Raw genomic sequence first — 23,611 nt, 5'->3', positions numbered from 1 at the left:
TTGTCAGTTATTTCATGGATTAAAATAGGCATAAAATCTTCTAAATTATGTGACACTATTTAGTTCTCAAACTTTAGATTTTAATTTCTCACAACCCTGCACAGCCCACAAATCTCTTAACTGCCGTCGAGGCAGTGCTCTGAGGTCATCGCTGACTATCATGAAAGCCAAGATATTACAGACTCAACAACAAAAAATTCTCTTTTACATCTTTATTAAATAAGTACATGTAGAAATAAACTAAAATAATATACATGAAGTACAAGCACTTTTCTGATTTTTAAAAAAATAAATATATAAATATATAAATGATTATACTCGGATATGCTTCAATTTTAAAATAAATTACAATTACACTAGTTAACAAAATATGCACAAATGTTACTTTACTATGTTCATAAATATTGCACAGGTTATATGAATTTCATGTATCCACGATTGTATGTATGTATGTATGTATGTATGTATGTATGTATGTATGTATGTATGTATGTATGTATATGACTGAATTTGGACGGATAAAATTCAATATATTACCATTAATATAAACAAATTCAGTTACTTTTCTTACAAAAAAGTACATAAACGTGGGTAAGCACTGTCTGAATATAAATATATAATGAGAGAGAGAGAGAGAGAGAGAGAGAGAGAGAGAGAGAAACTATTTTGTTTGGATATGGACTTCATACAACTGCAATTCAATTTTAAAAACAAAACAACTCATTACTACGCACCAAAATATCTCATAAGGCACATATATAAGGTAAACAAGGTCTAGAAACAAACATTCCTTAATATATCGTCCAACCACAAATTTTGTGGTGACAAATAATTTCTTGTCCTTCATATAACACAGAGTGTTCAATAGCTACGGCATGACACTTTATGGGACGAAAAATCTATTTTATATAAAATAGAGTGCACGATGTTATTGCATGATCTGTAAGGGACGCGATATCCTTTATATAACACGAAGTGTACGATAGCGATGACTTAACACTTCCCGGGACGAGATATCCTTTATATAAAAAGGAATGTAAGACAGTTATTGCATGACACTGCCTGTGAATGTATATTCTTTATATAATACGGAGTGTATGACAGTTATGGCATGACACTGCCTAGGAATATATTCTTTATATAACACGGAGTGTATGACAGTTATGGCATGACACTGCCTGCGAATGTATATTCTTTATATAACACGGAGTGTATGACAGTTATGGCATGACACTGCCTAGGAATATATTCTTTATATAACACGGAGTGTATGACAGTCATGGCATGACACTGCCTGTGAATGTATATTCTTTATATAACACGGAGTGTATGACAGTTATGGCATGACACTGCCTAGGAATATATTCTTTATATAACACGGAGTGTATGACAGTTATGGCATGACACTGCCTGTGAATGTATATTCTTTATATAACACGGAGTGTATGACAGTTATGGCATGACACTGCCCGCGAATGTATATTCTTTATATAACACGGAGTGTAAGACGGTTATGGCATGACACTGGTTAATTTAGATTAAGTACATGGAAATGTGCAAGAAATATAAATCACGTGGATTTTCTTTTGGTTTTCCTTAAAAAAGAACGATCGCCTTAGGAGACATCTTCAAGAGAAAAAAAACCACTTCAGAAGTGTTCCAAAAATAAAAAACTCCACTTATAATTTGAAATAATTTTCCTAATAACATTTTTAAAACGGCCATAAAGGTAACAATTTTCAGGTTATCTAGTTCAGTCGATGAGTAGCGGGAATACGGATATAGTTCTTGTGAGTTTGAGAAGAAAGAAAGAAATAAAAGCACATTATATGTCTAAACGAACCGTGCTTAAAGTTGATGGACAGAGAAAGACGAGAGAGTTTGAAGATCCTACATAGGTGGTCCCTTTCTTCGGCTCAAACATACTACTAATGGACTCTCTTACGTTTATTTGTTGCCCTTGTTTTCCCGCTTCTAAGATTTCCTTTCACACGCCCTTTACTACTGTTAACAGTATGCTCACTGTTTCCGAGACATTCTTGAGCGATATTTTCCATCAATCTATGGGCTGACACGCCTCCACCAAAAGAAACAGTTTCCCTGGGCTGCATTGCTTTGGAGGTCGCGTACATTTTGTCCACCATAGACGATACTATTGTTTTATTTCCAAATTTTCGAGTCATGTGATGAATTGATAATGCGGGCGAATTTCTCAAACTTTTAGAAGCATTTTGTTTAGCCATTTGCGAGAGATGATTCTCTTTTCTTTTTAATTTACCCAGCAGTATGTCTTCTACGCTCAGTTCTGACTGACTGACAGATTCTCCGGGTAGAATATCACATTGGATACCATCCGATGGCTTTGCAGCAGAATCAGAAAAGTCTTCAGGTCTTTCACTCTGATTGCAATATTTCTGTGATGTTCCAGGCGTATCAAGCGATGCATTATGCTGTGGTGACGCTACAATGGAATGTGAAACTCCAGACGGTTGTGAATTCTTGGATGATACTGATGGCCCGGATGACAGTGTTGTGCTAGATCGCTGTGAAGATCTGGATGACTGTGTAGAAGGCGACGTCTCCTGAGAGGAAACAATACTCGAAGATAATGTACTTGAAGAGGTGAATGTCTCCTCTGATGAATGTAGGGACTCTGATGTTAATTCCTGTTCCTGTGGTGAGGTAGAAGTAGCTGAAGTTGTTGTTGAAGAAGAACTTGAGAAGAGACGAGGGAACATACTGGGGTCAATGTAATCTCCCCTCAACCAAACGTGTTGGCGTCCGCTGATATAGTGCCGGAAATGGCGTATGACGCGACTGCCTATTGAGTCGTAAGATTCTCCCATCACCTACAATTTTCAAAGACGATACTATCAGATTTTAATAACAGTGTTTACTACCAAATTCAAGTGACACTGCAAGCTAATTCAGTTAACCAGAGAGAGAGAGAGAGAGAGAGAGAGAGAGAGAGAGAGAGAGAGAGAGAGAGAGTCTGGTAGATTGATTTATATTATTTCATTCCTCCATTTTTTTAAGAATTAAAGAATATAAATGGAATACATAAAATCACGAAAACAGTGGATATGTTACTTATTAAGTCCTTTGAATTACTTCTAATATCAAACTAATAAATAAATTACTACAAGTACTAAGCTAGATAGAATACAATACGTTTCAACGTTGAAAAATAGAACTACACAACAAAAATAGATCCTTCTCGTTTTGCAGAACACTACAATTATTTATTTTATTATATTCTGTGAAAAGTTCTATATTCAATCGAATATATAATATCCTTTATCTGAATTAAATACTTGGTAGATAATCTGATCACATTAATCCATGCCTCGAGGTCCAGTCGTTCTGAAATATCGTTTTAACCACGAAGTAGCATACTCATTGTATCATCATCGATCTGATCACAGAAATCATGGTAAATCACTGGAGCCAGATACGAAAATAGACTTTCCATCAAATGGTTTCTGTCGTCTAAGGTTAAGGGACAATTCATCGAAATGTGTAAAATACGGCCATCACTCGTTTTGCTACATAGGGGAAACAGTCAAGATCTTGCTTGCATTCTTCCAATACGAATTAATGACCCATATTACATTTTTTTGTGCTTGATTCAGTGTAAGCGACTTTCTATAATGGTGCATTTTTAGTCCTGGATTAATTTAAAAAACTCGACCGAATCCCTCCGATGGATTTCTGATACTCATTTCATCTTTTCTCTCCTCGAATACTTGTAAAATCGTCCCGATTGAGTTTTACTATATTATTTTGTCTATAAATTTTCCAGTGAAAATAAAGTATTTGAGATATTCTTTTAAATCATACATTTTGAGTACAGTATTTATATCATATATAAATAATTGTTGCTATGCTAGGTGTAACAAAAATAAAATTTCCAAAATTCCAGAGAAGAAGAAAAACTTTTTTAGCAGTTAAGGTTGTCGATGTTTTACACATGCGACCTAGGAATACAAATTTTGCTTATCTATGCGAGCTTCCATTGAAATCATATGCATGCTGAAGTAGATCCAATAGGTGATCTTTTTGATGGAAAACTTGTACTCTCCGGGAGAAATATCGTTGTATTTTTTCCAATTTTCAATGCCATGATATGTCATATTAAACCCGAGTTCTGGGCCATACGAAGCAGACGGCAACATAACTCTTTCCCAGACTTTCAAAGAATGTACAGAATTCATTCCATTTGCATTTAATCCAATTGAGTAATGTGAGTTTATTACACATCTGGCTTTACTGCAAGAACAGATCATTATTTCCTTGAATGAGAAAAAGTAAATCTTGCATACTTCACTCTTTTGCTCTAGGAAAATCCTGTAATCCCAAAGTAATTCCATTTGATGAGTATACTTCGTTTTTTCTACTGAATATCATCCAGATACCCTTGCTAGTGTTAGGGTTGAATTTTTCACGAAGCTGTATTGAAAACAATTTTTTATTTCTGTGATACAAGTGTGTATTATTTTAATAAAGATTGTGCTTTTTATTTGGAAATTCTAAAATCCCTCTCACAGCATAACGTATTTATTCTTATATTCTAATTCAGCAAACATTTAGACTCGAAAACAAGGCGTGTAAGCAAACCAAATTATTTTCTGTTCAGTATATCAGTCAAGTTTCACGTGTTTCATGGAAAAGGCTTATGCGGCAGATTTTTTATCTATGACGTATACAAACCCAGAGAATACAGACAGTAACGGATCTTTGAGTTCTGGTGAAGAACTATGGTGCACAGTTAGCAAAACGTATGTCCTTATTAATATCTGGTCTCGAGGATACATACTAAAATCGCGTCTAAAGCGAGAACCGCAGTTTGCAAATTAGTTCGTTGCCAGAGCTCAGGAGTCCATCTGTCTTACAGGTAAGCGACTGTTTGTGTTTAGTTAAATCTAAGAGCGGCAAATTTGTAACATTGTTTTATTTGTTTTAATATTTCTTTACTATTCTTTAAAATAATGTATTGGAAAGTTGAATTGTATACAGAATGTATATTTACTTGCATTTACACTCTTGATTATTAATAAAAGACGAGTTCACTACCAACTTCATGCTCAGTAACAATTAATTTAGAAATAAAATATTCTTTAAATAATAGAGTTTAATGTTTAGGTATTTTATATTACAATTCAGAAAATTACGTTTCTACAAATTATGGCTGAATTAATCTCAAATATTGAATTTACACACACTCTGATTCATTGTTAACCCGCAATTTAGTCATCGGTAGTTTATTCAATAGGTCATTTATGTCCTCGAGAAAGAGAAAAGCAGACATTACACGCCTTTGACCAACGCCTCTTCGTAACGGAAATGTGTCCTCTACACACTACACAGGCAGCTTACTGTGTGTAGGAATGGGCGATTATTCTCAATATTTTGCATTAATTCCCAGATCCTTTAATTTTTATAATAGTCCACAATGCCACGGTCTAGCGAATGCCTTCCCATTATCCCGGAAAACAGCATATACATTAGAGTTATGATTAGAATAGTAGATCAGATATTCTTGTGGGGTAAATGCAGCAGAGACAGCACCAGGCTCCTTATGAAATCTAAACTGCTTAGGATGTGGAACGTTAATGTTGTCTAAATGCTTTTGAATTCTGGTCATCAATATTTTTTCAAACAATTTTCCCAGACAAGATGTCAATGTTAAACCAAGATGATTCACTGGATCCTTTTAAACTTTACCATTTTGTTTTTATATCGGTAGAATCATCTCACGTGTATATGCATTAGGCAAATACTCAAAATGCATCGTGTAATTAAAACGGACAGCTAAAATGTCTCATTAATTATTTTTCCACCATACTTTAATGCTCATTCCATATGCAATCAATGCCTGGTAAGTTTCTATTTTTAGAGACTTGACATTATGCAATACTTCCTCCTTTGTAATAGGACCACATTTTATGCTCTCAGTCTATAGTTTAATTTGTTCGTATATATTCTTCATCCTGACACAATCACTATATTCCTCATATGTTGTACCGCTTAATTCAGAAAAATATAGTTTCCATAAATTGACACATTCATCCAAATTATCTGATTCCATTCCTTGGAATACAATATTACCATAATCTGATTTATCCTCCCTTCTTTCCCGTATGACTGCGTATAATTCGTCTATTCCCAATATGGAACTCTTTCCTTTCATTCAAATAAGCACTCTTTATATATCTTTTTCTCAAGGACATGTTTCTTTTTGCGTCCTTGTATTTTCTGTTGCTGTTAGAGTCTGTGCTTCTGTGTTTTCCTGCTTTGGTCAATTCTCATTTCTTGACGTAACTTCTCAAGGCCACTTTATTCCAATATGATTCCAAGTTCGACTTGAATTCAGACTTTGCACTATATCTGTCTGATGCAGTCATTACACTCTTAGTTATCAGTTCATTATACTTCTCTTTATTTTCTACCTTTTTACACTCATAGGTGAAATAAAAAATGCACAAGCGTCAGATTTATACATACTCATTTCTAATGAATTCGCCAAAATCCTCGTTATTCTTGAAAATACACGTATCTTCATATTTTCTTTCAACACTTATTTTTCAAGTGCCGCTGTACATGATTCGATATTGAGAAATCAATTATGTTGTTTACTATGTGTCTTTTTAACTCCACCTCTGATTCTTTCAGGTATTAGTGCTTACTTTGCATGGTGATGATCTATAAAATAAGGCAACGCCACCACTGCCTCTAATAGCACTGTGATATGTCTTCAGTACGGAGCGCTACTAATTTCAAATCGTCATGCAATTTATCTAAATACGTGAGATTCTCTGTACAAAGCCAATGTTCAGTAATAACAAATATATCTGTGTCTGGTAACAATTCAATTAGTTTCTGCATGCTAGACATTATACCACGTACATTCCATGTTGAAATGATGAGCATAATTACAATTAGGACGCAATTACCAGTCATATGATCATGTTCATTAGCACTACGTGTTATATTCCTCAATTGTTTCATCTGATGAGTAGCATTCTCTCCATTTTCTGTTTGATATCCATTCCCTAAATTTTATTCCAGAACTCCAAAATAATGCATTGCTCATCACCAGATCATTTGTGTCCATTACCTTTAGCCAAAATGTATGTATGTATGTATGTATGTATATATATATATATATATATATATATATATATATATATATATATATATATATATATATATATATATATATATATATATATATATATGTGTGTGTGTGTGTGTGTGTGTGTGTGTGTGATCCATCCGATTAGGATCGTTCCTTTATGAGGCGGACAAATGTGTTACTGTCACACCTTCCTCCTTGCAATGGTTTATAATAGCAGTCCTTGCAACATCTATATTCTTTTCTGATTTGTCGTTGGATAATAGAATGCAGTTTATTTTGTTTCTTACGACTAGTTCAAAAACATCCGAATCTAAATATCATTTTGATTGGGTCTGGTCTCAATATCTCTATACGATGTATTTTTTTTCTGTTTCTCCTCGTCATTCGGAAGCATTCTTTGATCTTGTAATCTGATGTGCCTTTTTTGTGCTTTGTTTGTGCTGTTCTCATTTATTTTTATGTTATTTCTTTCTCCATAATTTGACATATTTTTTCTGATTTTCAGTGGAGTAACTATCTCTTGCATTTTTATATGTTATTTCTGTTTGGTGATTATGACTCACATCCAATCATTCCGTGAAACAGGCGGAAAATCTTTCAATGTAACCATAGCGGCACCATTTCCAGACGAATTTGCTGCAAGAGCTTGAGCAGGCTCTTTGTGTATCTTCTTCTGTTCATATCCTACAATTTCTTATCAACAGAATGAGACGTACCATATCTACTCTCCTTGAATGTTGATAGTTCATGATTATCTTTCAGATGCAACTCTACGTACCATATCTACTCTCCTTGAATTTCATAGTTCATGATTATCTTTCAGTTGCAACTCTACGTACCATATCTACTCTCCTTGAATGCTGATAGTTCATGATTATCTTTCAGTTGCAACTCTACGTACCGTATCTACTCTCCTTGAATGTTCATAGTTCATGATTATCTTTCAGTTGCAACTCTACGTACCATATCTACTCTCCTTGAATGTTCATAGTTCATGATTATCTTTCAGTTGCAACTCTACGTACCATATCTACTCTCCTTGAATGTTCATAGTTCATGATTATCTTTCAGTTGCAACTCTACGTACCATATCTACTCTCCTTGAATTCTGATAGTTCATGATTATCTTTCAGTTGCAACTCTACGTACCATATCTACTCTCCTTGAATGCTGATAGTTCATGATTATCTTTCAGTTGCAACTCTACGTACCATATCTACTCTCCTTGAATATTCATAGTTCATGATTATCTTTCAGTTGCAACTCTACGTACCATATCTACCTTCCTTGAATGTTCATAGTTTATGTTTATCTTTCAGTTGCAACTCTACGTACCATATCTACCCTCCTTGAATGTTCATAGTTCATGATTATCTTTCAGTTGCAACTCTACGTACCATATCTACTCTCCTTGAATGTTCATAGTTCATGATTATCTTTCAGTTGCAACTCTACGACCCTTGGCTTGAAAAGATGACTGAATCGCAGGTTTAATGGACTTATTTATTTATTTATTTATTTATTTATTTATTTAAGTGAGAGCAAACTTCATAATATAGTAATATGGTTACAATGTTTCTGTTCTCGTTAGTTTTCAAATGTCTAGCATATGTAAAGTTAAAAATGAAACAATGCGATGAATATGTTGCATTTTTCATCCTTCTTTTCTTCTGCCGATTTCCTGAATGATTTTGTATGATTGTATTTTGGACCTGAATTTGTTCAATATCACGTTTATTGCGTAACTGATTAGGGACACTGATGTTTTTCATTTTAATTTGGTAAACAAATAATATATAGTTAATATTTCTCTAGGAGAGTATGTTAAATATTAGCATCATTGTCAACAGAGGTAAACATATTTAATTGGGCCTGGGTCTAGGTTATTGGAATTCCTCCATAAAGAACCGTTGTATCTGAAGTTTGACACATTGTTTACAACTTATAAATGAACTTTGGACCTACATCCTGTCTTTTCTTTGTGTCTTGGTTTTTCATATAATCTTGTTTACTTGAAAAATTACTGATTCTGACATTTAACATCTTTAGCAGAATCATTTGTATGGCTGTGTTCATATTCTGATTTGGGTAGAATTATTTATTCAAATTATTATTCACTGGAAACAGACAGTTCCGGTGGCATACATTTTGAGAGCGTCGACCTCAGATGAGGGAGTTCGTGCGTTCTAATCCCAGCCGAGTCACACCCGACTTAAAAAAAATGGTACTAGCAGCTGCCACGCTTGGCGTTCAGCATTAAGGGGTTAGTGGTAAGACTGGTCGGCCTGGTGTCAGGAAAATGTGACTGGGTGGTACATGACGCTATATGTCTGCAGCATGATGTCCCAGAGCTAGACAGCACTATAAACTGCCACACTGCAGACATCGTAGCGATATGACTGAAAAATTGTTAAAGCTACGTAAACAATCAAATCACACACACACGCACACACACTGGAAACAAAAAATGATCTTCAATAATATTCTTGGACAGAAACATTAACTTGGAATTGTAGTGAATTCAGACAAAGACATCTTGGATTATATTATTGTGAGTCATTAAAAGACTATTGGCACATCTCATCTCCACTTCTCAGGATACTAAATGCACATCAATTCACTCAGTCTTGGATCATATTTCGAAAACCACTGGAATTTAGTTAGAACTGTATTCATTATGACTGGTGATAGAACTTTTTGACTGCTTGGGATTTAATTCGCAATATATATATATATATATATATATATATATATATATATATATATATATATATATATATATATATATATATATATATATATATATATATATATATATATAAAACACTTTTTGCAGGAAAATCTACTTGGCCTATAAAGCCTTATAACGTATAATCGTTTTGACTTCGTTTTAGATACATAAACGTATGTTGTTTCAAACGATAGCAATAAGGTATTAATTTGCATGTCGTTATATCTTCTCTTTGAAAAAATACAACAGTAAATGAAAGCGTCGATGCGGTATTTAACTACGTGTTTTTTAGCTTCAGGATTTATTTTATGACACATTTCTTCACACCTCTGTGTTAAATTGAAGCTTTCGTATTAAATTGAAGTTTTCGTAATTCTTTGACCTTTCCGAATACCTGTGAAATATAAAATGTTACGACGATTTTTAGGGCAATTTGAGATGAATTCCATGGAGTCTCAGAGTGCATCTAATAATTCTATCGATTTTCGGCAAAGACAATATTCCGCAACACCTTTGCCCCACCTATCATCAATCTTAGTATACGAGGAATGACTCACATATTGAAAACTGAACTAAACGTTCATAAAGTCTGATAACATATCTCTCCTATCACACCTAATTGTTGTACCTTAACAAGTCACAAGTCCGAGGGCAATTTCAATTTGCTAAATTTATCGCCTTTGAGAGCGCGTGGTCATAAAATCGGCGCGACGATAACTTTGGATCCGACAGCCCGAGGGTTAAAGTTACCAGACACGTATGTTGAATAATCAGTAATTACTTACGATATGGGTTCCAAGGGAGTTCACTTTAGCAGACAATAAAGGAAAAGTGTTTCTGTTTGTATTCTACAAGGAGCTGGCAGCAAATTTTATAGGTCGTGACCCCACCCATTTTGAAAATAATTCTGCGGGCACCCCTGCAATATTGTGAGCAAATTTAATTCCTTAAGGCTTCCAGAAAGATGATTTTCATTCACTCCTATGTCGACAGGATTTTCTGTCATTACATGTAAAGAAATAAGTTGTGAGCACATAGTCTTTATTAATAAAGAATAAAAAATATCCATTCAAACGTGTTAAGGTGTGCAATAATAATATAGATCAATGTACCAACAAATTGAATTTTTAAGGGCAATGATTGTTACATGCTTCAAATGATCTGTATAAAACAAGCATGTTTAGGGTCCGTTATCGCTTATCGTACCTATCGGTCCAGAGCGGATACTGTCAATCAGTTGGCGCATAATAACACCGCTGACCAACCACGTTACCTAATTTCGTGCTTACATTTTTCCGACATGCCGGTTTGATCAAGCGATTTGTCGATGGCTTGGTGGGTTATACATATGCCGTTCAGTCAGTCTATCGATGGCCCAGTGATATGCCCGTCAAACAGTCTGTTGATGGTCCAGTGATATGCCAGCTAAAGCAGTCTGTCGATGACCCAGTGATATATATCGATCAAGCAGTCTCTCGATGGCCCAGTGATATGCCAGTCAAGCAGTCTGTCGATGGCCCCGTGGGTTATTCATATATATATATATAATTAAACACGATTTCAAATCTTGATAACTTCAAAATCTCTCGTCCAATTTTCATGAAGTGTTCATCACATACTTTTAAAATATCTTCGGTCACTCACCCAGACTTTTTCAAGTAATTTTCATATATGTATATCATCTACTGGAAGTATACAGCAGGAAATACAAGCGTGGACAAAGTATTCACATACATGCTTAATAGCTTCGGGATTTATTACATGACATCTGTCTTAAATTGAAGCTTTCACTGAAAAATTTCCCGCGGTTTTAAAGAAATAAATATGCCAAAAGTGTAGAGCACAGTAAATATACAAGACAAGCTGCACAAATCTGGGCGTACTACTCACTTCAATTTCCAGTTCCTGATCTCCAATAATCATCTTGGCTTTATAGAGGTTTTTGCGACGAGAAGCATGAACACCTCGGCTCTGGATTGGACCTATTAGTTCCAGATCCATGGAATCAAGGAGTTCCTGGCGCACAGTGACTACGTCACTTCCAGAATCAACCATGAATTCTGTGAAAAACAAGTACGAAACTCTAATGCTGCATCACTATCTACTAACAAATTGGCTCACTTTATTTTTGCCAAATGTTCTTTGCGCTTCGCTATAAACAAAAATAAATCCTCGATGTAAGACTCAATACTGCTAAGTATTTAACACAAATATGTACACTTAGTTTTCGCCTTATACAGTAAAGTGTACTTCTCCCCCACCACATCCAATTAACAACACAAATGAGATTACATTTAGCAAAGAACGTAATTATAAAAGCTTACAGTGAATTGAAACTTCGTGCTGTCATCGTGATTGCTAAAATCATCCCTTCCAATATTACATAACAAAATGGTAAATATTTTGACATTAGTGATGCATCCAATATAAATCCCCATAGAAAAATTTACCTATTGTATGATGCTGATCCGCTTCAACAGTACTGGCAATAGTTGCCTCAATTACAAGAAAGTCATATTTGGCCTCCTGCAAATATTGGGGTTTTCCCCAACGGCCATATGCCACAGGCTGCTCTACGTCACTTCCAGCTTCGCTAGACGACGACTCGATGGCCTGCTTCTGGGCTGTTCTCTGACGTTTGACAAGGTGTCTCACTGAACAGACGAAATAGTATCAATACTTTTCATTCAATAACTGAGCAGTCAAAGTTAAGATTATCGTTCTGAATACATTCACAAGCTTGACTGCAACAATTATAACACGTACATCACTGTATTATTCTGCATAAATGCAGCAGAATACGAAGAAACTTTATTTTCAGTTTCACGATATTATCTGCATAAAGTTAGATCTGATCAAAGGTCGATTTATATTCAAATAGATCCATTTTGCAAACAATAAAAACATTAAATAATTGCATGACCAGTGGATTCTCTGACAAGGATAACGTACTTCCGATACAAATACTTTTAAAAAAAATAAAAATAATAAATTATAAAGTTACTGTTTCCCTTTCTCCATTTGTTATTTCTATCATTTTCCCTGATCGTTCAAGTAAACGCAATCTCACCTGCCCTCTCTAGCCTCTTTTTATGACCCGGCATGGTTATCTCTAGCTCATCATACAGTCCTTCATCTGGGAGATTGAGACGGGAGATGGTCGTGAAATCTGTCAACTCGCTCCGCACAAAATTGATAAAATAATGATCCAAGCCTTTCTCCCTCAGCCATTCATACAGGCGGTACTCCTTACTCGGCTGGAACGTTCGGGCTGAATAAGTAAATAAACAAACAAACAATTCAACAAACACAAACAAATAAATAGATAAAATAAATGAACAGCTGGTTTGCTTTACTGTTTTATGACACAACATTTAAGTTTTTAGTGCCAAGGCAATTGGAGTGAAATGCCTTGGCCAAGGACATACCAGGCTGGTTTGATGGTAGGATTCAAACACGCAACCTTTCATTCAAGAGTCTGGTGCACTAAACATTGAGTCATTGCAGCTTCTAAAATAAGTAAGTAAACAAATAAGTGGGCAGTTCAGTTTTAGTGACATGTATAATTGAGGGGAATAAACAACCAAACCTATTACAATAACAATAGTCAACTAATAAGAAGCAATACATTAATAAGTCATAGTCTAGGAAACAAATGCCGAAAGCAACGACGACGAGCATGATGACGTCGATAGCGGCGAAGACAAAAAGAAGAAAAGATGAGTTGTGGAGGCCAGACGTGGATGTGTGCAGATATGCATCGATGTATACTGATGAGGTTTCAATTATTTATGCATCTTTAAACTGTCTATGAAGAAAAAAAAAATGTTACTTTAATGACACACCGGTCGTTCATAATGGATCTCAAATGGTGTCCAGGTGAACCTTGGATAGTTTTGTATTTTTACTTAGTATTATGAGTTCTCAGATTTGACGAGAATGGAAGCTAAAAATAATTCCCATAATGGATCTTCCAAACCGATTTACCTCATGTGCATATTTCATGCATAGTATTTGGGTAGAAGGAAAGAGATAGCGAGAGAGAGAGAGAGAGAGAGAGAGAGAGAGAGAGAGAGAGAGAGAGAGAGGGAGAGTTTGTTTGCAAATTTGTAAATTGATGATCAAGTTTTAAAAGTGCACCCACCCCTCTACAGCCTTACTATATTCTGTGACAACGGTTTCTGGTGAGTCAATATTCTGCTTCCATTTACAAAACAGGTAATTTTAATATAGCTCTTGAGACATACATTTTTAAAACGACGATTATGGATTATTAATGAGAACTAGTTGATGCGATCAGCCTCAATTATAATGGACGAGTATTGAACGAAACCGTAGAACACTGTAATCACCTGGTGTACCTAGTTTAACTACATCAGTCCTAACAATTTTTGTCACTTTATTATGTTTCGAATGTCAATATAGACATCGGATGCTCTTTCTGCTTTTCATGCAGTTTGTCAAGACTAGGAGATATTTTCTGCAAATTACAGAATTTTAGACTATTTGAAACTGCAGTGGAAACGGCTGATTATGCAAATCTCTCTACATATGTGAACAATTACATCTCACTGCCATGTGGTGCACATAATTACAAATTTTTTAAATAATCAAACTAAATACAATTAAAGCGTGACTATTCCAAATAAATATCAAAATAATTCTTACTAATACTGCATACACTTTTAAGGTATGGCCTATAATTGTTGCCATTGATGGTATATATATATATATATATATATATATATATATATATATATATATATATATATATATATATATATATATATATATAGTTACGTTTAGGCTCTTTTAAAAAATAACAAGAAAAGAGTGAAGACAACAAGCTTTATAAAATTTAACAATTTATTTCCCTAGAAAAACAAGGTAAAAAGGAGAAAAAAGAACTTACAGTTCTATGAATCAGATCAAAAATAATCCAAGAGTAATCCAAGAATTAAAAAATAGAAGTCCTAGTAATAAAAAAAATCCTAATATAACTGAGTTCTAATCCTGATGATATCCAAAATGGAAGACAATGACGTATACTGTGGTCAGCATCGTCCTGATGTGTCAACAGCTCTTTGTTGAATCACAGAAAATAATATTCCAGTGTTTGAATTCTTTGTAAATTTCGATAACTGTCTTTATCCAAGAATTAATTTAGAGCACAAGCATTTCCAGGGGAAAATAATTGTTTGGAATCCAAATAATTTGAAGAAAAATAAAAAATTCCAACTCAAACTGGTCACAACAAAATACCTTTAAGTGTTAATGGTTTACAGCCCGACTGACTAAATTCTCTATAAGAAACAGTTATACACAAATTTAAGACACAAAACAGATTCCCGTATGAGGGTCACATGACCATGTTACTAGAACAAGATAGAAATTTTTACATGCCTAGCATCACGTATTCCCAGTATGTCCTCGACAATAACCAATGATTTTTAATCTGGGAAAGAATATTTAAAAAAATTTAAAACAAAAAAGTTGTTTACTTCAACTCGCTGATTTCTGAATCAAGGTTAGGAACTAGGTCAGCATTAGATACAAAGTTTCTATTATTAGTGTTTACGAAAAAACAGTCAGGTCAAACTGAACTGAATTTCTGGAAAATGTCAAATCCAGTAATATATTACAATAGCATGTAATGAAATAAAAAAATTAAAACTAACAAACAAACAAGTAAATTAAATCAAATATATATATAAATAATCTGCCCATCACATAATGCACATGCAGATAAGGAGATGAGGGTACGTGTTGTTTGTCCGACTGCTCACTCATACCAAACTACAGAGACCCAGATCTGCCGGTGCATTATGCGACGGCAGATCTGGGTCTGTGCGGTTTGCAGTTTGACTCGTTTTATAAGCGAGTACACACGGTGAATTTAAATGCAAAGGTCTCTAAGTATTAATATGCCGTCAACAGAGAAAAGATTGCCTACAATTTTCTGCTTTTTTAAAACCTGTCCCTAAAATGTTTCTGATTATTTTTTCTTTCGAATATCTTGACTGCGTTTATCTGTTATAACTGTTGCGGTTATTCTTTTATTGATCAAGAATGTATATACTGCATCGAGCCACCTCCTGTTGATATTATCACAATATTTTGACACTTTAGAACTAAAAAGGTTAATCAGATTCGTTAGGAAATAACCGATAAATGGGCAGTTTTTGATGGATCGTTATACGAATGCGGTAAAAGAACAGTGGACTCGCGTTTCCCGACCTCACATCACCTGGGACAAGCAAACGACAGTTGCTGCTTATGACCATGAATTATATTTCTGGGTTAATCTTCCTCTTCAAATACGGTTATCAAAAATCAAAGACAGAAAAGGAAAATACAGAATAAATGCAAGTTATCGATATTGTTCGCTTGGTCATGAAATAATAAAACCATCAAGACTTAATGGAGGATGATTTAGCTCAGAACACGAATATCCACGGTTTTCATTATAACTTTTTACCGTATATACTCAATTATCAGTAGAGTCAAACTGCAAACAAAAAAGGTCCTGATCTGCCCTAGCATATCGCGCCTGCATATCAAGGTCTATCATGTTTTCTCTACTGATTACGTATAACAAACCTCACGGACTCAGGTCTGCCAGCGCATTATGCTACGATATACCATGATCTTTGTTGTTTGCAGTTTGACTGGACTTATAAGCGAATAAAAATGGTAATATTTGACGTAAATTTTCAATCTGTGTCATGACAATTGTACAGCCTGCGTCTAAATGGTTATAACATTCAATTTTGATATCGATACGCTGGCATGCAATTGATATCCCTAATTTCCTGCCTTCACTTCGATATCTTGACCGTGTCAAGTACTGATTGTTGCATTAATTCGACTGCATATTTCAAGGACGGGCTTCATATGGCCCGAAACATGCACATGCGATCTCTAAATTGATGCCGACAGCATATGCGACTTAGGCATATAAATGAAGTTATTTAAGTGCTCGGTTCCTTCCACACAAATCAGACACTAGAACGAAATGAGAAAAAACAACTTAGTTTCATGCTAATTTCAATACATGGACAATTTGGCTATCAAAGCTGATCTCTGTCTAGATGAGTAGAACTGACTCCGAAATACCCTTTCTATATTGCGTCGATGTTGTTAAGAGTTCCGATCAACAACAAAGCCATGCGAGACTTTGACAATTGGATGCCATCTCTTTTCAGTAAAATCTGGACAGAGGTATACAATCAATAGCCGGGCTCATAAAAGACGTCCGATTCACTTTGAAAGGAATGTAGATTTTAATGCCGTCCAAGTCTAATTCGACCGTTATGGTGTTTATGTGTGAGGCATTTTACCCATATTGTCTTGGCACTGTATAGTATTGAAGGCACCGTTAAACATCGGTTAATCAATCGATAAATTACCCAGCCTCGCTGAACGCTGCAACAGCTCACAAATCAGCAATTTTTAAGTGCAATTATAAATAAACGGTACACAGGAAGCGATAAACTATTTAAATTCATTAAAAAACAAATCCTTGCCTTTTCTTTGAGCAAGACCATGTATCATATAAACTTTTGTCCTTCTTCCCAGTTTCGTCCTCCACCCCAAGTCACGCCATCCTTGATGAGCCTGTAGACGTAATCGTCGGTCCCAAAAATAATGTGCAGGGACAAATATGTCATCTAGCCACATATAATACAAATCTCAGCAAAGCTTTCACACAGAACAGGCATATAAAGTTTATTGTTGACATTTTTAAGCAAAAATAATTGTGATGTATTTTGCTCTAATTTTTTAATTTGTTTTAGTCATCTCGACAGGTACTATCGATTGTTTTTTCCGCATCAGTACAGTTTATTGATCGGTGGTACAATGCTAGTATAATTCATTAATTACAATATGCCATCAATGTTTGCAATGCAATCAAATATCGCAGATCCGCAGGTATGTGTTCTGAAGTAATTGAAATTCGTTACAGGGATTGCATTTTTCTCGACGTGACAGTGTTTTTTCTTCTAATTATTTTTTTTTTTATACATGAATTTAGAAATCAGTTTCTATTCGATAACAAAAACATTATAAAAGAATAAAGGTCTAAAACGTATGTCCATTCAATGGACAATAACGGATTCAACTAAATAAGTATTGATGAAAAGAGCATGAAAACGTGGATATTTTAAACAAACAATTAGTGCTTATTGTATCGTGTGAGCTAAGAATATTAGATTAAATCTACTGAGAAGCAAGAGTCCCAAGATGGAAATGACACTATGTGGCTGCTACCTATTATGTTTTATTTATTGTGATGTTTTGCTCTTAAATACATTGTTTCGCGACCGACAGGGTAATTTTCGAGGTGTCTCAAGGGTTGGTGGAAGGCTAGGATTTTATTTTGAACTGAGATATTTTACTGTCTTTTATATCAAGGAAGCTTTTGTTTCTTCAAGCTAATATAATGGATACAATCGGCTATTTTTTCTGCTTCAATCGAGGGCAATATTGTTTTATTAAGCTGTCTAGGAAAGTGCATTTAAATATTTAAAAAAACAGCCCCCCTCCCCGAAAATCCAAAGGTCGGACCTGTAAAGGTTTTAACGATTTTATCACGAGTGGATGGTCCTGGTGTTATGACGTCATGCTTTGAGATATTTATAGAACTGCCGCAGGAGTGGGAAAATCCCTCTACATCCAAGCGTGGATAAAATTAGATATACATTTGAATGAGACAATAAACGATGCATTTGAGTCTTAAAAAATCTAAATTTGCCACATAACTTCGTTGTTAGTGTTATTCATTTAAATATCTAGATCTGGTATATTAACTTGCATCTGAGGTAAAACATAAGACACAAATAACAGACCTCAGTTGAAAAGTCTTTTGAAGTATTGTCAGCCTTAATCTAAAATTATTACGTATTATTTTCTTTTGTTTAAACAATGTCGTGTAATCTTCACATACATTTTAAGGGATTAGCACATAAACAAAGATGTGAAAGAGTACAATATTACATATGAATATGATTTCTTAAAATAATCCTATAAGGAATTCTTGTAGTAATCCGATCAGAGATTTATACAAGTTACTTTGTGATTTTTTTATTTTTTGGTCCTTGTTTTGTCTGCGAAAGGTTTCATACATCTGTAATCCTATTATTAACTTTCTCTGATTTCCCAAAATAAGGTTAAATCAATGGGCATGAAACTATTTAGGATTAATCTCGTGTGCAAAATCATCGACGAGTCCTAGCTACGTATTACCATTTAATCTATACCGCGCCGCTCACTAATCATCCCTCGATACATAGAAATTGACAATTAACACAGGGCTATCTGGGATTATTATTCTCTATTCTATCAATCAGCTAGTACATTGTGTGATGTCAATATCACGAAATTACTTATCTATTTCACCACAGGTGTCAGTTACACGAAACTTGACAAGTATATCGCCTCCAGTAAGTTTAGATGACGTGATTAGCAAGGGGCTCGGTTCTTTATCAGAGATAATCCTCTACCATTAGAAAAAAGGTTTTAAGAGATTTTAGTCCAAAAATATGCCACGTTTTTGAATCATTATCGTTTAAATTGATCACTATTGATTTAAACTGTTTATACTTGATGATATCACTAGATGAACCTGGTGTCATCGCAGCAGTTGATGCTGTTGTTATTGTTCACAATAACGATGCTGTTGATTTTTATTTTACAAAAGCAATGACTGCAACACCAAGCAACAATTTAAAAAAGAAAGAAAACTATATAATATTATCGTTGTCGTTGATACTACCATTCTGTATCATTCCTATTCCCACTACGGTATCTGATGTTGAAGATGACAACGAGGATAACGACCTAGATCATGTATGTACAACTTCCTTCAGGACGCGGCCAGATAAGTGATTTTTAAAGCCACAGCTTATGATGTAAATTAATGGATTAAACCAGGCCACGGGCGGGATCTGGCCCGCGGGCCATATTTGGCCAACCTTGACTTAGATCTCTTTTCATCGATCGACATAATATTGATTCCCCTAACGAAACATGAGCCAGGTCTCTAAAATATCTTTAGATCCAGATTTTTTTGTATGCACAAATGCTCTATAGTCTCCGTGCCAGACTCGAGATAGCAGATTCACGTCTGAATACGAGACTTCCAATAATACCTGTACAATTATAGCGATTTATTCCTGGGTCAATGATGCTACAGATTCGAACACAACGAAACCATTACTGTCTCTGAAGTAAAACTGCACGTTAAGCCTAATATATCCGTAGGATATGGCTGGACCATTTTGATAGCAGTGCAGTATATAAAAAAGAAAACGTATTTTATTTTTGTTGTTGTTGTTTTTTATTATAAAAAAATCGTCGTTTTTGTTTAAATACCGAAATAAATAAAAACATAAGTAATGAATGTGTTATTTCTGGAAGCGGTTGGGTGGGAAATTTAAGAAAGAGAACAAAATGTTTTGATGTTGTACAGAACACCGGTAAGAAAGTGAAGAAGCAGATGATGATGATGATGTCAACGATGATGATGTAAATGATGATATAAACGAAAGGCATAGCTTCGGCTTTAACCTACCACAATACGACTTCTACCTCTGACGATTCTTCCATCTAACTCTGTTCGTGTCGTATATATTACCCCCACGCACAACCCGCGTATAATTATTTTCTCCCCAAGCGACTTAATATAAATCTTTCACAAAAGCCCAAAATGGTAAATTTCTTTATCGACATAATTCAATTATTTGCGTCCTCAGTTTTCATGCATTTCATGGAAAATTCCAAATTATAAGCGTTTTTAAAAAATACAAGCTATCCAGTAGTTTCCATTTCAGTTGTATCATTAAGAGAATATAATGTATGTATAAAAACCGACTCCCCGTAATTAAAAAAAAAATAAAAAAAAAAATAAAAAAAAAAAAACAGGCTCTGAATGAAAACCGGGTTGCAGCAAAATATTCATACGAGCAGTGTTCCGCTAGTTCAGTCATAAAACTCTGGGTTAATCCTACAAGTGACAAAGAATAGCCCACCATTGATTTGGCGTTCATTTATACCACCCCACCCCCGCCAACACACACAAGCACTTTTTTTTCTCCAGCCTTATGTTAGTCCATTAATAATGGTTTTGGTTTGTGTTCGATAGTTCTTAATGCAAGCCCATTATTGATCTCCGATAATCGCTTTGAGGTTTTATTATTTGCATGATTTTGCAACATCAGTTAGAGAGAAATTCATTACCGCTGATACCCACAAAAGATTCCCAATAATATCTGCCAATTTTTCTTGCTGAAACTTCTTTGCTTCTGTTTGAGAGTTCTAAGCGACATGAAATCCAAAGAGAGAGAGAGAGAGAGAGAGAGAGAGAGAGAGAGAGAGAGAGAGAGAGTATTCAGGGTAGGGACCTTACATTTTTGAGAGTTAATTTTTCGAAGGCCAAAAATATCTGGCTCTCATTTGTGGCAAAATAACACCATATTATATTCGTTATATTATCTGAAAAATTTATCTTGAGATATTAAAAACCCACAAAATATATCGGCTCGAAAGAAAATTGCAGTTAGTTCCATCAAAATTAAATAGTTCCTTATAGCAGATGAATTTGCTATGTGTATATTAATGTGTTGAACAAATGCTAAAGTCAGTAATGGTGTGCATCATTTATAAAAATTAAAAAAAAAACAACAACAACAACATTTGTGTAAAATACTGTCTAGTGCTGTATATAATGATGAAATGTCACAGCGCTATAAGAGAAGAGTGTAAACTATAAATATAGTAGTCTTGTAGGTGATTCAGGTAGCCCTGGTTTGTTTAGGGGATTTCCAAAATCTAAAATTATCTTGTCAATAACGCCAACATCAGCAGTTCTCTTAAGTTGTCAGTATATTGCTTACGCTATTTAATTACTGGTGGAAAAATCTGCAAACATTGCAGCAATAAAGGATTTATCCCCAAGATCCATATAAAAAGGTCGTTTTGTAATTATAGCCTGAGATATGGAGATCTACATTTTTTACGGATAGGGGATTATCTCTTAAAATGAGTATTATACAGAGACGGTTGTAGGATTATCACTTAAATAAGTATTACAAAGACGGTTATAGGGTTATCTCTTAAATGATTTTTACAAAAATGGCTATCGGATTATCACTTGAATAAGTATTACGAAGACGGTCTTAGGATTATCACTTAAATGAGTATCACGGAAACGGTTATAAATTATTGCTTAAATGAGTATTGCAAAGACGGTTATATGATTATCACTTAAATGAGTATTGCAAAGACAGTTATATGATTATCACTTAAATGATTATTACAAAGACGGTTATAGGATTATCACTTAAATGAGTATTACAAAGACGGTTATAGGATTATCACTTCAATGAGTATTACAAAGACTTACACTTGGATGCTCATTTATTGAGGATAAACGGTCTCCTTGTCCATAAAAAATACTTTTAAAAGTTTAAAGAAATTGTGTACAAGTTTTAATCTTTCGTCCATATATTCAAAGCTGTTATTATCCATGTTTTTTTAAGAACATGGTGTAGGGTATTTGATACGTTCGTGTGTAAAGGCACACAGCAGCTCTGAAGATAAACATATTGAGAACAGGAGCATGTGCGAGTTGGTCGAACACGAGGAGGGGAAATAAGTGGTTGAAACATATGTTTGAACAGTCTGCTTTGCCGAATTGTTTCGAGTTTTGATTCTGATTGTGGGGATGACATACGACTACCTCGTTGTTGAGAGAGAGAGAGAGAGAGAGAGAGAGAGAGAGAGAGAGAGAGAGAGATTGTGTGTTTGTGTTCAATATTAAATATAACATATAAATCCTATTTCACAGAAGTTTGCATTTTACACAGATAAAATTTCTTATATTCTTGAATTCATTAGTTCAGTACATACATTTTTTCGGTACACTGCCTACCTGGCGATATTTCTTCGACACTAAGTAATCAACATAGGATCAAAGGGTTGAGCTGTCTTTTTTTCCAGGTTATTTACGTTCTATAAATTGTGTCAAACTTTGGCGGATAGGAAGACGAAAATGTATTTAGTCCTCGCTACTTATCCGGTACATGCTAGTGTTCTGTGGTCCTGTCAATTTTAGTGCTTAGACTGCCTATCAGTTTGATTGCTTAACTGAGGAGCGTTACACATTGCGTACTACACACGTAAACCATTAGGCGTAATCAACGTGTTGTATGTATCAACACACAATCATTAATTCTAAAAATACAAATACTTACAGGCTTCAATAATTATTTTCCTCTCTGCTTCGTCATTAATAAACATTAAATCCAAGTCCTCGGGACAAAGATGTTGAATATCATCTTCGGAGTCGAAACCCTTTGCCACGAACATGTCATAGTGCTCGACAAGACCCAATCCATCTAGGAAATTCCTCACTCCTTCTGTCATAGCGCAGTAATTCTCATTGGAAAGATCATCGTAACTTCCATCAACCTCTGTCAACATGTGGGACAGAGTGAAACTGCTTCTAACACTGGTCCCGGTCATCTTGAAGTATTCTGTATATATGAAATAAGTAAACTAGAGATTGTTTAGTCATAGAAGCGTGTCAAGCCTCTTGATTGGTTAACAGGTAACGGGACGCTCAGCGGTATCCAATGTAAGCGTTTCTACGGGCACTTGCTCAGTCAAGTGATGTTTCCAACCGTTTTATTAGCATGTGCTCTATTTATAGCGTCACACCAGTCTTGTTCGTGACGTCATCA

The 23,611-nt window shown here is 34.8% G+C and overlaps 1 protein-coding gene across 1 annotated transcript; it reads right to left on the bottom strand.

The window, feature by feature from the left end:
- Positions 1-205: 205 nt before the first annotated feature.
- On the bottom strand, positions 206-23,519 carry LOC149782854 (uncharacterized). The gene is made up of 5 exons (XM_089934384.1): positions 23,123-23,519; positions 12,940-13,140; positions 12,320-12,523; positions 11,760-11,929; positions 206-2,849 (listed from the first exon to the last, which is right to left on the bottom strand). Exons 1-5 carry the CDS (start codon positions 23,391-23,393, stop codon positions 1,929-1,931), a joined length of 1,767 nt encoding a protein of 588 aa, XP_089790510.1. The 5' UTR covers positions 23,394-23,519; the 3' UTR covers positions 206-1,928.
- Between the last annotated feature and the right edge of the window lie 92 nt (positions 23,520-23,611).

The sequence above is a fragment of the Sinohyriopsis cumingii genome, chromosome 15 (assembly GCF_028554795.1).
Source record: "Sinohyriopsis cumingii isolate HCF-2022 chromosome 15, ASM2855479v2, whole genome shotgun sequence".
In the NCBI taxonomy this organism is placed as follows: domain Eukaryota; kingdom Metazoa; phylum Mollusca; class Bivalvia; order Unionida; family Unionidae; genus Sinohyriopsis; species Sinohyriopsis cumingii.
This window is presented reverse-complemented; position numbering and strand designations above follow the sequence as displayed.

Coding starts and splice junctions, on each gene's coding strand:
- LOC149782854 (XM_089934384.1), bottom strand. CDS start 23,393: ATGACCGGGACCAGTGTTAGAAGCAGTTTCACTCTGTCCCACATGTTG. Junction 12,524..12,939: donor AAAGAGGCTAGAGAGGGCAG/GTGAGATTGCGT, acceptor TCGTCTGTTCAG/TGAGACACCTTGTCAAACGT. Junction 2,850..11,759: donor ATCAGGAACTGGAAATTGAA/GTGAGTAGTACG, acceptor TGAAAATTGTAG/GTGATGGGAGAATCTTACGA.